This window comes from Bos indicus, chromosome 14, assembly GCF_029378745.1.
Source record: "Bos indicus isolate NIAB-ARS_2022 breed Sahiwal x Tharparkar chromosome 14, NIAB-ARS_B.indTharparkar_mat_pri_1.0, whole genome shotgun sequence".
Classification (NCBI taxonomy): Eukaryota; Metazoa; Chordata; class Mammalia; order Artiodactyla; family Bovidae; genus Bos; species Bos indicus.
In genome coordinates this window covers 69,705,289-69,724,134 of record NC_091773.1, presented here as the reverse complement: position 1 = coordinate 69,724,134, position 18,846 = coordinate 69,705,289, and the positions used below count along the sequence as shown (strand labels likewise).

The following is an 18,846-nucleotide window of genomic DNA, read 5'->3' as shown; positions in this document are numbered from 1 at the left end:
ATGGACATGGCTTTAGGTGGACTCCGGGAGTTGGTGATGGACAGGGAGGCCTGGTGTCCTGCAGTCCATGGGGTTGCAAAGAGTCAGACATGACTGAGTGACCGAATTGATTAAGTAAGTTGTACCTAGTTTTTAAGACTAATGACCATAAAGATAAAAGAATCTGACAAATGTGAAGGTAAAGGACATTTTATTTATTGACAGATTAAAAACCGTAACTCCAGGTAGTGCAAAATACACCACTGAACCCAATTCCAAAGAGCTGGTGTTGGTGCGCAATGTTTAAGCAACGCTACAATTATTTTTTGGCAAAGTGCTGTATTGTTTAGTCTGTGTATAAAACTGACCATCTATGAACCAATCAGTACAAAAATTTTCTATAAAAACAGAAAAAAAATTTAGACAGTGGCTCAAGAAAACAAGCTGCCATTTATGCATAGATTGATGTACAGTATATAACCTAACCAAATGTCCCTTTTAAGTTTTCAAGTTGTTGGAAAAAAAAAAAAACTGTCCAGAAACACATCAAGAAGGCAGAGTACAACCTACAATACTCTTCAGTCTCTAGAACAGATGCCCTGCCCTTGAAAAGCAAATGTGTTCACAATTTTACTTGATGGAGAAAAAAAAACACCAAAGCCACTTAAAATATTATAATACACACATTACTGATTAAGATTTCCAAACCTCTGGGGGAAAACACAAGCAAAACCACTCATACACACCAAGCTTGGAAACAGACACATCTAACCTCCCCAAGCACTGGTTTGGTTTTTAGAAGTCAACCTAGAAAACAAATACTAAAACTTCAGGCAAATACAGAGAAAAATTGGGCATTTAGCAATTACACAATTTAAAAAAATATTTTAAGAAAAACTGTCAGTGACACACAAAACATTATCCACTTAAGCTGCCTTTCTTGGAATAGTAACTTCTCCCACATAAAGGATACTGTTGCAGACAGAAAAAGATATCCTTATCTGTGTGCTTTCCAGGACTGCCTCCTCCACCCCAGACCACTGCAATTGGTGTCAAATTTCAAGTGAAATTGGTACATGGCAAGGCAGACACCACTATATTATGTAAGTTTTCTAAATAAAGCGTTTTATATAAAACTTTAAGCATTAAAATAAGTAGATAATGCCATTTATAATACATCAACAGGGCCGATGGCAGTGAAACCATCCATGATAGTGGCCCAACTCTTTAAAGAATTTAACCAGTATGTATGGGACTTATAGAATAAAGATAATTTTAAGGTAACATTACGAACATATGCTAGTATCTCCAGTACAAGGAGCAGTCTCTTAACTGATTCTAAAAACAAAGATTAATAATTGGAAACTCTTAAACTTTTTCCACTAAGCTATTTAAATTTAAATGTCTATCTTCTAGAGTCCTTTTTTTGTTTTGTTTCCAACTCAAAGAAGATGAGAAAAAGAAAGATACCCTTCTTTACTCTTTTTTCTTAAAAGAGTATATAAGACAATATATTTCTTTGAGGAAGAAGAGAAATAGCAAAGACACTCAGGTTCAATGAAGACACAAAGATTACAAACCAGTGTACTACACAGATTTGAGAAGCAAAAACATTAGGCAATGCTGAACGGCCCTCTGAAGTCTTAACTGTCACCTCACTAGAATCAGAGTGCTGACACAACAGAGAAGGTATGTAAACAGAACAGTTTGCATCAGAACTGGGGAATGCACAGGACAGCAATGTAAAAAGGCTCCCTGGAACCATAAGTAGTAAATCCAATCACTCTGCACCTTCTGCAAAAAATTCCCTCCCCTCCCCCCAACCCAACCATATAAATTCCCACAGAAGATAAATAATGGGTGGTTAATTTTCAACTTATGGTGCAGTACATAATCAAATTATTTGAGGAAGAAAAGTAATAAACATAAGATATACATCATAAAATGTTTTAAAAATGAAAAACACAAACTTTGAGAAACATGGTGCATTATAAAAACTAAGAAACTCATTCATGAAGCTGCTGTGTGCACCACATATTCCAGACTTTTCAGTTTGGAACCAGAGTGCTAAATTCAAAGGGGTTTTATTTCTCACTGCTGGAATTTTTAAGAAATATGCCCTAAAGCACACTGTAAACCATTTATATTTACAACAGCAAAAATAATAATTAACTTATAATAAGCTGCATTTCAGCCCTGTTTCAAAGAATACTTAACAGGTCAATAGCACTCTCTGTTATTATTGGTCTTGTGAACTTGCACACAGTCGATCCCTCACACACGTGATGGCCAAGAACTGCATTAGGTGACCACTTTCTTCAGTTCTTACATGGGCCAGTTTAGACAGAAGCCTTGGACACTGATGCAGAAACCACCGTATGGTATCACAGATACGTGGTAGGCCTTACCCTGAAAAAACACTGAAAAGACGAAGTCAATTGTTTTCCAGGTACAAAGCATAAAAAACCTGGCTCGAATAAGGCAAACGAAAAGTCAGTAACTGATAGAGATGTAAATGTATTTAAGGTATCAGGAAATCTGAAAAAATAGTAAAGACCATTGCAGTTTTATATACAAATCTGTTCATGCTGCCAAACAAATTCTCATGGCTGAACTTCTGAAGCTCATGAGGTACTAACAGCTTACATTTAGTATGTGAAAAAAAGAGACCCCCATGTATTCAGAGGCTTACACCTATGCTCAAGTTAGCAACATGCGGCCCTTTAACAGTCATGGTATAAAACACACACACCTTCATGAACACGCTATCTCCCAAGGCTGGTAAACACAAATAGTAACAAAACAACTTCTAGCTCAGTCTGACAAAACTTAACAGACTTGGCCCCTAATGAGGAAAACAAATAAATAAAGGGGTAGTCGAAATGGAAGGGGACTAAGGTGAGAAGGGGGATCTAGACCCTTGTTCTGGAGAGACATTCCTGGCCCTTCAGCACAGCCAGTAGTGGAGGAACAACCTACCACCCCCGTCTAACTAAGCTATGTGACCTCTTCCGACTCCACACATCCCAATCTGGTCAGAAAAGAGGCAGCTCTTCACTGCAAAGTCTCCCATGGTTCCCTGCACCCAACTGCTACAGGGTTACTGAATAAAACAGTACTTCACACTATATGCTGCTTTTTCCTTGACAACACTGTCTAGTCATGTACTCAATTAGGTTTGCAGAGGAGAATGGAAAAATAAGCTATTTGATTATGAAGGTGATAGTATTATTGCTCTGTCAGTAGAATGTGCTTTGGATTGTAAATGTGTTTAACTTAATTTCAGAGGAAACTGGTGAGAGTGCAGATGGCTCAGCAAAACCCATCACAACTGCGAAAAAATAAAGTGACTGGCTAGAGCTAAAGAAATAGGTCTTCTCTGCGTTCGTTGAGCTAACTGGCCTCGGTGTGACTCGAACCCTGCACCCTGGCCTCATGAGCACCAACACTCTGAAGAGGAGTTGTGGCCGAAGAGCTACCCTGGCCCTGCCCCTTCACTAGACTCGGCAGAGAGGCCCTTGGAATTTCATACGAGGATCAGTTCAGGACAGCCCCACTTCAAATCAGTACCCGGTCCTCACGACTGGGAGGGAGGTACGTGTTACTACTCCCTCCTGGGTGGAGGTACCAAAGGCCAAAGTGGTTAAGGAATTTGCCTGAAGCCCAAATTAAAAATATATATATAAACTCAAGGAAAAACTCAACCAATCACTCTTCATTTAGATGCTACGAATAGACGTCACCAGGAATCCCCTTCACCGCTGCTTGCCAGCTGGCGGAACAGACTCCATAGCAGAAGATCCATCACTGTATCAGAAATACAAAGCCTCTCTTTTCCCCTGGGCAGATATGAATAGGAAGCCACTAGAGTACAGGACACGTACTTCTGAATTTACAGCTGATGTGAGGTGGCAAGTAGGCAGAGCTGGCAGGAAAGAATCCAAACAGTGGACCAATGGATTACTTACAGATACACATTTCCCCAAATACAATTTCACAGGTCGAATTGAATCCCTCTGCACATGAGACGGGCACTGTTGTCCCACGACGCTGTAATGTCTGTACCACGTTACACGGTCACATCGGAATTATTGAATGCACTGTTCACTAACACTTAATGTACCTGAATTCCAAAATGAACTGCATGGCTAATCTGGGAATTAAAAACCCCATACACACAGAAATATATCAAGTTTTCTTCCAAAAGAAAGTTCAGCCATAATTCCATTTTATCTGTGGCAACCACATCACCTGTTAATGCTCATGTTAGTGTGTAAAAATGTATTCATTATATACAGAAAAGATTATCAAGTACTGGTCAATAAAGTGTATGGCTGACCCTGAGAATAAATTTCTGCTTACTCAAAAGACTGGTTAATACCAAATAAAATGAAATAGAAAGATGCCTATTCTCGTACTTGGGAAGAAACATCTTTAAATTGCTAATTCATGTACATCTTAATAGCTTTAAAGACCTTCCCAAACACTAACTGTATTGATATGTTTCCAAAAATATTCTGAAAAAATTTTTACAAAAAAAGCAAATGTTAAGAGCAAGGCATTACGTGATACCCAGCATATAACTCTGGTTTTCAAGATAGTGTCTAAACACACCAATAAAACTATGTGATTGGTCATCTGTTGGCTGTAAAGAGACAGCATCTTCACCGTCCATACATGCACATGCCCACACATATGCACAAACTATGAGAAACCAACCGAACACACTTCAGATTCTTAGTAATTGTACTGACGTGGGCAGGGCTGATGGACAGCCCAGCCGCTGTGCTTGACTTGCCGAGAGTGGCAATCTCTGGTAAGATTTTGGCGACGAAGGCTATTTCTGTTCAGAGACTGTCTTTCACTGTGTTCTTTAATCCACTGGGAAGGGCGAAAGCTCTTGGGTTGTTCCAGAAAAGCTGTATGAGCAGCGAGAGCTGCAACATAGCAATGAATGTGCTGCCCCATTTCATTCTCGGCTTCCACTCTGAAACAGAAAAAATTGGGCATGTATTACATAACATAGTATGTTATCGATGAAACAAATTCAGTTTGCCACACTCATTTGTTTATGGTTGAATGAGAGCTCAGTATCTCATGGCTGTCAGACAAGTTTTTATTTTGTGACCACACTGACTGATAATGGTCGAAAGAAGCAGCCAACTTTCAATTGAAATATGTGATAGAATCCACCCAGAGGTGGTAAATTAAGTGAACTGTAGGTTTTAAAAAAATGCTTTACACTTTGAGTGAATTTCAGTTACACACCAAACACATTTATACATGTAGTTTGATTCTCACTATAACCTTAAAAGAAAACTATTTTAATTCCTAAATTTTACTGATCAGAAAACTCAGGCTCAGAGAGGTTAAGGTTAAGGTCACAAATATTAACTGACTCAACCAAGAATGTAACAAAAGTCCCACTCCAAGGTTTGGTTATGAGGCACTGTGCCAACAGCAGCTTCACAGACTGTCTATAAGCAAAATGTTCTAGGAAAACAAGCTTTAAGTCTGAATTTAATAGAAATATGCATAAGGAAATTCTACTCATCTAAAAATAAATTTGTCTTGGTAAGATATCTGCTTATTACAAAACATAACTCTTAAGTTTTAAATTTATATCACAACAGGTACACTTTGGAATGGCATTTGCAGAGCAATATTATAAAGACCCTTGGAGAACACATAATCTTAATATATGGCTACAAACCATGTAATTACTGTTTTCTATATTAAAAGCTAATCAGATAGTTCTAAACTACATTAACACGTAATGAAGAACTTTAAGATTTTTAAGGGTTATTTTACACAGGAAGGCAGTTATATATTCTGCCTACAACTGCTAGAGGAAAACACAGTTACATTTTTAATATATTATTTTTATTAAATAGTAGAGTTAAAGCTGGTCACATTAAGAAACTAACAGAAAGCAGTTAAAATAAAACAAAGACAGTGGTTTTTAAAAGCTGGATGCCTTGAGTCCTTTGCCTTCCTGCTCAGACTGATAACACATATCACACAGTCTCAAATGAAATATACTTACTCTGTGCCAATGAGTCTTATAAGCAGCTTTTCCTGGCCCTACAAATGTTAAATGGTGAACTATTAAATCACTAGTAAAGTTGAAAATGCTATTTAATTTTACTATTAGGATGTGGTCAACTTTTCTTTATTAAAACTGGGTTACTATGGGTCATTAAAGGAACATGTATTACTTAAGATTATGATAGCATATAAACCTTCACATACAATATTTTATAAAGGCTAAAATGCAATGAAGTACATACTCTGAAGCCTTCTTTAATTGTTAAGCACCTTACTTTTATGTGCTTTATGGTAATCTCTTCAAGGATATACAGGATGGGAATAATCTTAACTTTCAAAAAGCATACAATATATTTCTTGCTCAGAAAATACAGATATTTACTACATAGCCATCTTCCTAATTTTGGTGACATCTGATTTCTATCTTGATTTACTGGGCCTTTCTTATAAAAATTTAAAATCCAAATATAAAGATGTTAAAATTTTTTAGTTATTATAAAACTGTAATAATTTACAGTACTTTCTTATGTTCAGAAAAAATTCATATAAATTTAGGTATGTCCATTTGATCCTTTATTTATAATTAGCTACCTAAGTGTTATATCAAAACATATAACAATATACAGTGACAAACAAGATATAAAAAATGAACATTCTCACTGCATCAAAACTACAAACACTTAACCAGGTTCAGTGCAAGGTCCTGAACTGGATCCTGGTTTGGACAAACTAGATGAAGTGTTCTGGGCTTTCCTGGGCAAATCTCAGTGTGGTCTGTATAGTTCACAAAGTAAAATTTTACTGGGGAGAAAAAAAAAGGTAGCGCACACTGCCGAAGGAAGCAGATTATAAACAGTACCTATAGCTTGATCCCATTTGGGTTTAAAATGGTGTTATAGATCCATGCATGGGCACATCCAGAAAATACCACCTGGAAGGATATGCCCTGGAGTCTTGACGGTATTCATCTCTCAGCAGTGAGAAAAACGTCATTTAAAATTTAAAACTTTTTGCCCTTTCTAATTTTCTGCAGTGCATATGGACTGCTTCTGTTGTCTATGAAGCTGCTAAATATACATATGTAAATACACATACTTTAAATATTGAAAACGTAAATATACAAATGCTAGTAATTTAAAGTGGCTATTAATCACACTAAATTCTCTAGTGGAACTCCTCAGAGATGAGATCAAAATAAAGTTAGAAGAATTTCTAAGAACTGAAGAAATTAACTTGAATCAACTGTTAAACAATTAAAGAAATTAATTAAACCATCTCAAAAAATTGTATTTTAAATTTCTGTTGGAATGCCTGAAACATTAACCTCTTGATAAATTTATAATATGGAATAAAGTGCCAAAGTAACATTTCCCCTCAAAGATCCAACTTAATACAAAGCGTGGGTAACTATATAAGCAAATGTTTTTCAGTCTGGTACAAGTGTATGTTTATCTTCATTCAAGAACATCTACAATATTGAGAGTTGAAAGTGCAGCAAACTCTGGTAAAGTTATCAGATTAACGAGCTGCCTGGGCTTTGTTTATATTTGGCAAACAGGAAATGGAAGGACATACGCATACAGTGGCCTGGTTAGTAAAGTCAGAGCCTGGACACTGAAAAAGCGGCCCTCTGGGTGACCTCACAGAACCATAGGAACACTGTGGGCGGCTCCAAAATCCAGGTCACCTGTCCCCTTGACAGGTATAAAGGGAATTAAGTCAGTGCCAGTATCCTACAAATACCTTAATACCAGAAGGGACCTCCCACCAACGTGCATCACAGACCAGCTGGACTTTGAGCCACTGAACGCAGCCACGGGCTTTGTTTTAGTGGGTGGGAACAATCTTGAATATAGTCCCTGGATAAAGGCCACAGACTTGTGAGTTTGTTCTGGAACGGATTACTGACTAGACACCCTCCCTGAACTGTTTCAGAAGCTCAACCCATCTGCCATCCAAGCAGAGCCTTTCAGACCACTTGGGACACCCATATAACCACAAAACAGTATTGGGATATGAAAGCTTCCCTCTGCAAGGCAGAAAAGAACTCTCTGAGAAAAATGCTTTGCTAAATCTGCCGTTTTATTTACCTCATGCTTCAGATTCCTCGGGTTTTCAAGGCTAAGCACCATCTGATGTGACTTAGTTAGGACTACTTCGAAGATCGTGAGATTTTAAGATATACCATTCCTGTCAAATTTGATACCCCAAATAATCCAGCCTATAAAGTGCCAGAGTTATATTCTAAGATACTTAGCAGAAATGCCAGTCTTTTCTTTCCATTCAGTAGCAGAATATCACAAATGAGACAGCTCTCCATTACATAACTGGGGCCATGCTAGAACTAATTTTTTTGAAAATCTCAAATGAGTTCATCTTTTCATACCATCACCCGCCTTATACACTAGGCACATACTTTCACAAATGTCTGTGGAGACAGGAACGTACCTGGGACTGCCTGGGTTATGAAATTCCTCAGTCCCACAGTGGGCCTCGCTGAGGCTGGGGCAGGGCTCATGCACAGCATAGACGGACATGCTGGGGTGTTCAATGAGAAGGTTTTCCATAGGACTGGTCTCCACCTTGATAGTGGTTAATCCACCTGCAGTAAAACATGGGGGAGGGGTGATAAACCAGCTCTCCTCCATTGGACAGGACTCAAACTGGAGGAAGCAGGAGTCACTCGTGTCAGCCAAGCACTCGAGAGATGCAGGGAGACAGGAAAAGACTGAAGGGCGCTCGGGAGGTGACTCTTCACTGATGTCTTCTTCCTCTTCATCCTCTGCTGCTGAGAAACCCGTGCAAGTGTCTAGATGGCAGTCCACACACGTTGTTGAAGTCCCGCGGGGTATGAGTAACACATTGAGATCACATCAGAGCACAGAAAAAGAAGAGATGATGCTGTTAGCTGATGCTCACAGTCCTCCCTTTATTTAGATCAGACACAAAACCATTCATATTCACTCACAATGATCATAAAATAATTTCTGAGCACCTAGTGTGCGCGTGTGTGCATGTGTGTGTGTGTTAGGGGGCGGTGTGTATCATTGTATGTGATGGATTATGTTGGTTTGGCAGAACAGTTTTTAAGGTTGGTCTCTATTTTGCTGAGTAAACACATAATGCACCAAATGGGTTACTGCTGGTAGAGGATGGGGGTTTCCTATAAAAGTGCCTCTGGCTGGATCAGGGTGTAAGAGCTGCCATACTGGAGAGGCTGACCTCAGTGTCACTGACCTGATCATCTGGCACAGAATGCTTCCTGCAATTTTTTTAGACAAATTCTTGTTTATTAACTTTTAAGGCTTAAAAACCTTCAGAGTTATTGGTTTACTTATGCAAAAACTCAATAAAAGAGTTTCCACTTTTGCTGTGATGATTAACGGCTAAGAATATCCTTACCTATGAAGTCAACAAGAATCCACTCATCATCTTCTTTCTCACTAAATTCTGGTTCTTGGTTTGAAGAAGTATTGACTTCACCCACAAACATTTTATTCAATCTCTGGAACATTGTTAAGGCAAGATTGAGACTTTGGCTGGATGTCTTTGTAGCTGAGATTTCCAAAACCTGTCTTCGGTCAGCCTGATGCCGCTGACAGGGGATTAAAGTGCACAAGGTGCTTATTCAACTTAGGTGAGAAGCAGGAAGAGCCATCATCCCTAAAATAAAACAGAAAAAAAGGTTATTTCAAATCAGCACGTGTTTATGTAACATGTACATCTCCTCACACCTACAGAAAAGCACAGGCCTTAGCCTGCAGCTTGGCTCTTCCCTTCTTTCAAACACAAGAATGCAGAATCTCTTTTTTTACAAATATTAATAGAGTACTCAAACGCAACCTGTAAATCTCTCAAAATGCGCAATGGAAGGGGTTAGTTCTTTTTTCACTTCTGTGCTTTTATAATAAGGGATATAAAAGTATATCCCTGGGTAACATATTTCAACTGAAACACCACTTTTCTATAAGTAGAGTGAAAGCTAGGTTTTCATGGTCAGCTGGTCAGAAGCTGCCAACTGATCCCAGCACTCCTCCTGGGTGCGTGTCCACTACCACGCCAAGCCCTCCCCTTTCCCTGGCCCCCTTTCTCTCCTGCTCTATTCTTGTGTATGATTGTAAGCACACCTAATTCCATTAAAATCTCTAACTACAGCACACTTTGACCTTCAAAACCATTCCTACAGCTGGCATGGAAAAAGTCACACTGCAGAGAACTCAGGTGGCCCAGCAACCAGAACCGAAAAGCACCACTGTGGCTGGGTTCAAAGGTGGCTTGTCTCCTACCAGCGTGAGGAAGTCACACTACTCCAAGGGTTCTACCCCATGGAGTTCGGGTGAGTTCTAATGAGGAACTCCAGCCTCGCCTGGTCTTATTCCAGAGGTCCAGATTTATATACGCATTTCTGCCTGGTTACCTGATGGGCAGACCAAACCTAACAAATTGCAAGATCTTTCATTTTCCCCACAAACATACTCAGGCTCGCTGCCCGTCGCCCCCCTTCTCAGGAAGGAGAGGCAGCAGTTACTCAGGCCAAACGCTTAGCCCTCATCCTAAACTCCCTTTCATCCACACCCCCGCACCCCTCACCCAAACTGGCAGCACATCCTGTGGACTCTAGCCGCACACATGGCTGGAATCCACCTACTTCTCTCCACCACTCTCACTCTACTTGAAGCCAACTGGTCTGACTTTGCCAATCACCACCTCCTAGATGGCTTCCCTGATCCTACTCTTGTCCAATGAGATAGTGCAGGCAACCTACTTAGCAAGGCACTTGGGACAGAGTTCTCAGTCAGTGTCAACTATTCTGCAAGTATTTGCTGAGCACCTATTATGCATCAGGCCTAGTGCTCAGGGCAGGAGAGACAGCAGCAGACAAGGCCCTCCCACAGCAAGCCCACCAACCCAGTGTGATGAGTATCACGTGAGAAGTACAGGGGTCACAGAAGGACACATGCAATCATGACCTTCATTGTGAATGGTTGAGAAGCTCAAGAATGGACGAAGTAGAAACAATGCTGTGGAAACGTGCAGATGAGTGAGAATGTGGCTTCCATATGACTCAAGATCTAGGTGGACAGTCTTGACAGCAGGCTTAGGGGGTATGTGGGGACTGGATCCTGCAGGGCATCGTGCGCCAGAAGTGACGGGTAGGGAAAAAGTCAAGGATGCCCTAGGTTTTTGGCCTGGCCAACGGCGGGATGGGGCGGGGCGGGGAGGATTGGTAGGTTCAGTGGAAGAGGAACACAGCAGAGGTGTAGGCCATGTGCTCTGGACACAAGGAACTGGGGAAGCTGGTGAGTCCTGGGATGTCTGCAGGAGCTGAATCTAGGGCTCTGCAGTCCAAGAGCATGGTGTCTGCTGAGGGCACAGATCTGGGAGTTACCAACACAAAGGGGGTGACAGGAACCATAAGAACCGTAAGAGTGGAGGAGATCACCCAGAGAGCATCAGCCCTGAATCCCTAACTTCACACTCTGGATATTTCATTTTCAAAACAATCATCCTTAGCTATAAATGATGTGGTTCACATCTGTTGGTGATGAGACTCCTGGTTCAATTCCTTGTGTGTGCACTGGACTGCTACAACTGTTCGGCAGGTTACTACTCGTATAGTACTACAAATATGTGTTTAAATAAATGACATTTGAATAGTTCTGTGGTCACAATCTGTCATCCTCAGCCATTAATTATGAAAAACGGGTAAACAGGAAGTGTCACTTGCATAACCAGTCTTCCTAAAACCCTTCTGGAAAGCAGTATGGCCAATCACGTAGTCTGGAGCTCGAGGATGAGAATGCAAAGTGAGCTTTATGTTGCATGTAAGAGAATTTACAAGAGCAGTGGACTGTGTAGTTGGCTAGACTTGATTACCCCAAAAGATGAGCTATCCCAGGGCTGCTGTGCATGTAAAAGTTTTGAGCATATGAGCTAGGCGGGAGAAAGGATACTTTTAATCTTTCCCCCATCTCTCTTAAATTATTGGCCCCAAGTACAGTTCTGGGTCTGCTGACCTAGTTGGATGAATTCTCCAGAGTGCCCGGGTGGACTCAGGCCCTGCACCAGCGAGGGCTGCTAGGTGGGGAGGGAACACCCCACGGGAACCCTAGCTCTTCATGAATATGCCCCTATCCCCCAACTGTGGTGCCACATGTGGTCAGTCACTGAGGCCCAGGCCAGTGAAGTGGCAGCTGCAAGGCAGCAGTCATGCCAGGGCCACTGTGCTTGGGCAGCTGCAGGTTCCAAACTGCCCCCTCTTCCGTAACGTGGAAGCCAGCCTAGGCTTGGAGCACACGCGGCTCTGCCACGGGAAGGGCGTCTCTGGAGGAGCGTCCCCCAGGACCACACGAGTCAAGCCTCTTTGGGTTTCCTAAAGTGAGGCTGGTCTGACTTTGCCAAGTTCCTTCGGCCCCGCTTTCTGTAGCTGTCGCAGAGGACAAGGAGCTGCTGGAGAGACCCCAGTACACTGACACTGTTCAGGGAGGTGGCCTCTGGGAACATCAGGTGAACGATTATTTGAAATGCAATTAGACTGAAAAACTAAACAAAAAATTATTTGGCTGCATCACACAGCATGTGGGATCTAAGGGATCAAACCCACGCTCTCTGCAGTGGAAGCTCAGAGTCTTAACCACTGGACTGTCAGGGAATTCCCTGGGAAAATTTTAAATCTTATTTAATTTGGGATATAGTAGGTTAAATAAGATATATTAACAAAATTAGTTTCACCTGTTTCTTTTTCCTTCTTTAAGGTGGCTACTTAAAAATCCAAACCTCCATACAGAGCCCACACTGCAAATTGGACACTGCTGCTCTAATGTCTTGATGGCCTATCTTCCCACTGACCAGGCTGTCCCTACAAGGTCACTGCTGCTCTTCATCTTGGCTTCGGCCCAAGGATGGAGGCTCTCCTTGGGGCTGATCCTGTGCAGCTAAAGGCAAAGCAGAACTTCAGACTGTACTCCTCAGCAGGTAACAGACTTTTTGATATTCACAACTCTAGGACAAAGATAAAACTAAGGTGAAAATTCCAGAGAAAACAAGTGTCCTAAGAGGACAAATTTACAAATACAGCTCTGGAATTTAGCCAAGAGGCAGAGGGATGACGGCAAGGCGGGAGGCGCTGCTGTTGTCCCTGCACCTGCCAGCCTGGCTGTCTCACCTGCTGGAGAAAAGAAACGAAGTGTCTGCACCCCAGCACTTCACAGAGGCAGCTGCAGCCTCTTCCACTTGGCTCTAAATACCTCCATTCCCTCCCTTCATTATAAAATGAACTAAACCACATTACAGAAAGTTTAGAAAATAAATAAGGAAACTGTTATTCCGTACTTTACTGCAATCATTGTTAGTACATTGTGCATTTTCTTCTACTGACAGTTTCTTTTTTATCAAAATTGTAGGCCAATGCACGCACAATTTTGTATCCTGCTTTGTTACTTAACATTTTATTATCAATATTTTTCATATGACATGAGTAGAAATGCTCTGTGAGCAGAGAAAGGTGGCTGAGTTTAATACTCAAGGGGTAAAGCATTCTAGTTTGAGAACTTAGAAAAGGAGTTACTGGGCTGGGAAGAGTTTGTCGGTATGATTTATTTTCTCATTTTTGAGACAGGCAACCAACCTTGAGGCCATGCGGCTCTGGAGTTAGCCTGCTCGGTTTGAAATCTTGACTTTGCTCCTCAGAACTTGTGTGTATTTAGGATATACAGTAACTTCTCAGTGCCTCGGTTTTCTCATCCCTAAAATGGGGAGATAGGGCCAACATGAGGAATAAGTGTGTATCACTTAGAAGCAGGCACACAGCAGGCACCCAGTAAATATAAACCCCAAATGCACTTCAAACCAGGTGTATGACTGTGAGCAAGTCACTTAGCATCTTTGGGTCTGAGTGTCTTTATTGGCAAAATGTTCCTATAGTCATCAGAGCTGTGATTTACTCAATGTTTATTGTATGTGACAGATTTGAGGCACTTATTTGTCCCATTTGATTAATAAGAAAACTGAGGCTCAGAAATTAAGTAACTTGCTCAAAAGTGACGGAGCTGTTCAGGGGTGGGGCCCACGTTGGAACGAAGTCTCTCTGGTTCCCGGACCTTGCGCCTTTGCCCCCCACCCCCAGTGCGGAATGTCTCAGGCTCCTTCCAGCCTCAACTCTGGCTCTATGAATTTTGGAGAACTGCACTTTTCAGTTGGTTTTGGCTGCCAGTAGGCGGCTCCAAAAACATTTTAAATTTAAAAAAAAAAAAAAAACCACAACTTTGATGATTTAACTCCTAACTATGTGTACAGTTGTGGCTTCTTGATAGTTTCGAAATATCAGGTGGCCAAACTAACACATCATCATCAAAAAGCAGCTCAAAATGATCTCTTTATCCCACCCTCTCTCACTAGTTCAGAAGAATAAACGTGCTGATTCAAGTAATTTTACATCAATTTTAAACTGTAGAAAAACCAAGCCAAGAAAGTTGTCTTCGCTTGTTCCACTCTATCCAGCCTACTCAACCAGCTACAAGGAGGTTCTTCTCCCCAGGATCCACCAGGTTGGCTCTGAAGCCTTGAATGACAGTGAACAAAGACAGCAATAAATGGTAATTCACAGCCTGTTAACCCTGAAGTTTGAAAGTGGGACCATTCCCAAGAGAACTATGAGCAATCGATGAAGCATTCACAGAAAAGAACAAAAGATAAAGATACAAAAACAAACCAGACCTTAGTCATAGAAATTAGCAAGGTCCTGGTTCCAGGCTGGAACCTTCGAAAATTATGCTGCCAGTTAAAAGCAAAAGCTTCCTAGTGCTTTTTGCATCTGCAGTGAAAAAGATATTTCAGTTACCAAGCAAGTGATTTCCAGATCTTGGGGCTCCTCATTATTACCTCTGTTCAACAACCCCAGGGGACACTTTCCACCCTTTCTCAAAACTACTTTGTCCTCAGAAAGGGTTCTTGTCTCAATGACAGAAAGGGGGAGAGGCCCTCCTCCTTAATCTCCTTGAAATTGGAATTAACCAGGAGACAATGATTAGATGTAATTAGGAAATACAATTTAACACACACACACACACACGCGGAATCCCTATCCCTACAGAAAACTCATCTTCAACTTAAAACACCATTTCCTTCTACCTGGCTGTGTGGTCTTAAGTTAAGTCCATATCTCTGGGCCCTCAGGTTTCCTATCTGTAATACAGCCTAACTTCACAGGATTATTGTGGGAATCGAGTTAATGCACGTAAAATCCTCACCGAGTCTGTGGCCCACGCTAAGCACCCAATGAGCGTGCGTGATCAAAATGATGAGGATTTTAACTACGATGGGAGATAAAGTGCCTACCACAGGTGCAACCTCCACCATTGATAGGTAAGATCAAAGCAAGAGTCAAGGAACCTGCCACCGACGGGCGGGGGAGCGCCGGTCGCGGGGTAGCGGAGCCGCCGCGCGCGGGGAGGGCTGGCCGAGCAGCCGCGAGCCCTGGAAGCTGCGCCCCGGAGCGGCGGCGGCCGCCGCGCTCGCCCCTCCGGGGCCGGGGACCCCGACGCCCAGTCCCGGGCGGGCAGCCCCAGCCCAACGGCGGAGGGCAGGAGGCGGAGTGAGGAGGAGAGAGAAAAGAAGGTCGGTCCCGCGGCGGCCCCGGGAAAACAGGCCGCGCTCGGGGTGGGGGGAGGCAGAAACCAAACACCCAACCGCCGCCCCGCGCCCGCGCGCACCCCCGGGGCCGCCGAGGCGGTGGGCAGCCGGCCCGCGGGTGCGAGTGGAGACCGAGGTGGGCGGCGCACCGACCGTGGCCAGAGGGGCGACCCGGAGCGAACGGCCCTGGACGCCGGCCCCGCCCGCACTTACGTGGGCCCGACCCGCGGCCGGACGGGCGGCGAAGGCAGCCGGCGGGGACCCGCTCGCGGGCGGCTGAGGTAGCTGCGGCTCCCGGACGGCGGGGCGCGGGGCCGCTCCAGCCCTCCTGAGGCCGCGCCGCTGGCCGCTGCCGGCGCGTCCCGCTCCTTTTGTTGTTGTGCAGCCTCGGAACAGCTGATCCGCCGCTGCGCCCGCCCGTCGGGCCCGCCCGCCCGCACGCCCCGCCCTGGGGCGGGGCCAGGCTCAGCCTCACCAATCAGCGGCGCGCGGGCCCCGGGGCCACCCTGCGAGAGGCTGTCACTAACGCACGTGACCTGGCGCCGGGCCGGGCGACGCTCCGGAGCTAGAAACAAGCCCGGGCAACAACGCCCGGGCACCCATGGGGGAGAGAGGGGCCCGCGGAAGGCGGGGGTGCTGGGGGCTGGGCCGGGGGCCAACCAACGCGAAAACCCGCCCCGGAGGGTGAGGACCAAGCAGACCTGGACCCCGAAAGGAAGAACCCTGACCCCAGCTGTCCCTTTGGCCGAGCGTCTGGGGGCACACAGGGACACAGAGTTGATGTGAGAGGAAAGCTAAGGACCTCGCGAGTGATGGAAGCCCAAGACGGTGAGGCAGGCCCACTTCACGTCTTGGCCGGCGTGGGAAGGAAGGGCTGGTCCCCGTGAGTACAGGCGTGCCGCCCACCCAACCTGCTTAAGACCAGGAGCCAGGCGCCCACCTTGCTGTGGTCACTGACCCTGGGAGCTGACTGACCTGGTCTACTGGCTCGGGATGCAAGCCGGCGAGGCAGAAGAGGCCGTGAGACCAGACGTTGAAGGCAGAGACGCCAGGAGCCTTTAGGCTCTCTGCTCCAGAAGCCAGGAGAACCCGCAGGAAGAAGACAGGGCCCCGTCCAGGCTCTGCTCTGACCCAGGGAGCCGATGGCCTCTGTTCTGCTGTTTACACAGCACAAAACCGTGGGCGTTTACCAGAGGCCTACCTGCTCACCCAGTTATTTATAGTGAGAGGAATGTAAAACAGGGGGCTTGAAAATATTTTCCAAACCAAAGCTCTGTACGGGTATAGACGGATTCACACTGTCTGGCAAAGGCAAAGTAGTCATTTTGACGTATCTCCACCCTCACATGCATTTTGTTTGGACTGAGATGCAGTTCTCTGATCCAGGGTGAAATTTGTATAGGGACCCTGAGCAGGTGTGTCATACATTAAGGATCTGAAAGGCTCTGGCCTCCTGACCCTCAGGGGTATCCTGTGGCCAGTCTGTTTCCATCAGTACTAGTTTTAAAGGGTGTAAAAGACGGGGGATGGTCTGACACCCAGGAGTAATAACCAAAATTCAGGGGCCACTTGACTTTTTTCTCAGAAGATAGAGCAAGGCATTAACTTGGATTTTGGCAAATCAAGTTCATCCTCATATTTTCTCTTGATTATCATTGCTAATATTACATGCCCCCAAATCTTGTTTCTTCTTAGGAATTTACCAAGAGACTGTCTTGTCATTCAGAACCCAGGCGTGATGATAATTCTAAGAGTCTGATTTCTTAAAAGGTCATAGCGAGACCTACCTTTTTCCAGTGTGATAAGATTTATCATCATTAAAGGCAAAATGTGGAAGCATACAATACCTTGTTACGACAGAGAAAATGACCTGAGGTAGATGCTGATTCCAAAGATGGTCACAACGGTGTCTCCACCATGAAGTCTATTTTTTCTTCTGTTTGAATTGGGGCTGGCCCTGTGACTGCTTTGACCTATAGAATGTGGCAAAAATAGTGTTGGAGGTCTTCCAAGACCAGACGTTAAGCAAGCCTGATGGCTTCTGCTTTGCATTCTGGGGAACACCAGCCACCACTTAAGGAGAACCCACCATGCTGTGAGGAAGTCTAAGCTATGTGGAGGGGCCACCTGGAAAGACAGAGATGACTGACTGGCCCCTAGTTGTTCAACCTGTCTCGGCTGAGGTACCAGACTTGTGAGTGAAAAACTGCTGTAGGAAGGTCCAAGGCCAGCAGACACCACATGGAATGAAGATGAGCCATCCTCACTGAGCCCTGCCGAAACTATAGAATCATGAGCAAATAAATGATTGATGTTCTAAGGCACTAAATGTTGGGGTAGTTTTAAAAGCAGCAATAGATAACCAAGACAAAGCTAAACAAGAGAAAGTCCCCTAGCATACAGATCAACCTTCTGTAGACTCCACAAGGCAGAGTTTGGGGGATAATTCTTTTTTTTTTTTTTTAATCTTATCTCAGGAGTCATTTGCTTTCTGTTTACTCTCTTGCTGATTTATAATTGTCCCACCTGGTGCTTGTTTATCCCAGTGTTATACCAAGGGTGGGAGAAGGAAACATAGGAGAAGTCTGCCCCAATGAGGGAGGAGTATTTTATCACTGTACCTTGTTTGGAACTGTTAGAGCATGAAACTAATAAAAAGCAAACAGAATTTTCATCAGTTTTATTATTGTTTTTAAGTTCTCTCCATTCACACACACACACAGATCCACTGCTTGTTGCCTGAACGGATGGCTCCCATTGCCTCCCTCCTTGGTGAGCCACTGGTTTACATACACACTCGCAGTGAGACTCAGAGTAATGTCGTCTCCACAGCACAGAGCTGTCTGAACACAACCAAACTGTCAAATCACACAGCTGCAAACCAGCCTGTTGTCTGTTGGCTGACAAAGACTCAGCCAGGTTCCCTGCCTGGGCAGACCCAGTGAATCCAACCTTCCTTTAATTCACAGGATGATTCTCAGTGGGTTGCCATAGTACCCACTTCCAAGCTGACCCCCTGCTGTGGGGGTGACCCTTTCCCCATCTGTCAGAGCCCTCGTGTCTGTTTTCCATGGAGCTCAATGCACTGCCTTATCTACCCAACAAAAGAGATTCAACCTCAAGTTTTGTTTTGAAGGACCACAGGGCAGGGCCACATTTCTGCCAACTTCAGAAACAATACAGCTAATG

The 18,846-nt window shown here is 44.0% G+C and overlaps 1 protein-coding gene and 2 long non-coding RNA genes across 6 annotated transcripts in view; 2 read left to right on the top strand and 1 right to left on the bottom strand.

Annotated features, from left to right (window-relative positions):
* Positions 1–14,640, top strand: part of LOC139186966 (uncharacterized) — a 50,115-nt gene extending 35,475 nt beyond the window's left edge. Inside the window, exon 3 of the long non-coding RNA XR_011570670.1 lies at positions 12,783–14,640. This is a non-coding gene — a long non-coding RNA (uncharacterized lncRNA). The remainder of the gene's footprint in view (positions 1–12,782) is intronic.
* TP53INP1 (tumor protein p53 inducible nuclear protein 1) lies at positions 174–16,797 on the bottom strand. Of its 4 annotated transcripts, XM_070802882.1 has the most exons (5): positions 15,871–16,008; positions 9,430–9,690; positions 8,476–8,836; positions 6,026–6,063; positions 4,835–4,966 (listed from the first exon to the last, which is right to left on the bottom strand). In XM_070802882.1, the coding sequence occupies exons 2-4, from the start codon at positions 9,539–9,541 to the stop codon at positions 6,042–6,044; spliced, it is 495 nt and encodes a 164-aa protein (XP_070658983.1). In that variant the 5' UTR covers positions 9,542–9,690; positions 15,871–16,008; the 3' UTR covers positions 4,835–4,966; positions 6,026–6,041. The 4 variants fall into 4 exon arrangements, with proteins under 4 accessions (XP_070658981.1, XP_070658982.1, XP_070658980.1 ...); XM_070802880.1 differs by lacking the exons at positions 6,026–6,063; positions 15,871–16,008 and adding an exon at positions 16,633–16,797 and having other exon boundaries at positions 174–4,966; XM_070802881.1 differs by lacking the exon at positions 6,026–6,063 and having other exon boundaries at positions 174–4,966; positions 8,476–8,629; positions 15,871–16,016.
* Positions 16,135–18,325, top strand: LOC109568461 (uncharacterized). The gene is made up of 2 exons (XR_002182254.2): positions 16,135–16,485; positions 17,353–18,325. It is a non-coding gene; the product is annotated as an uncharacterized lncRNA (long non-coding RNA).
* Positions 18,326–18,846: the final 521 nt, after the last annotated feature.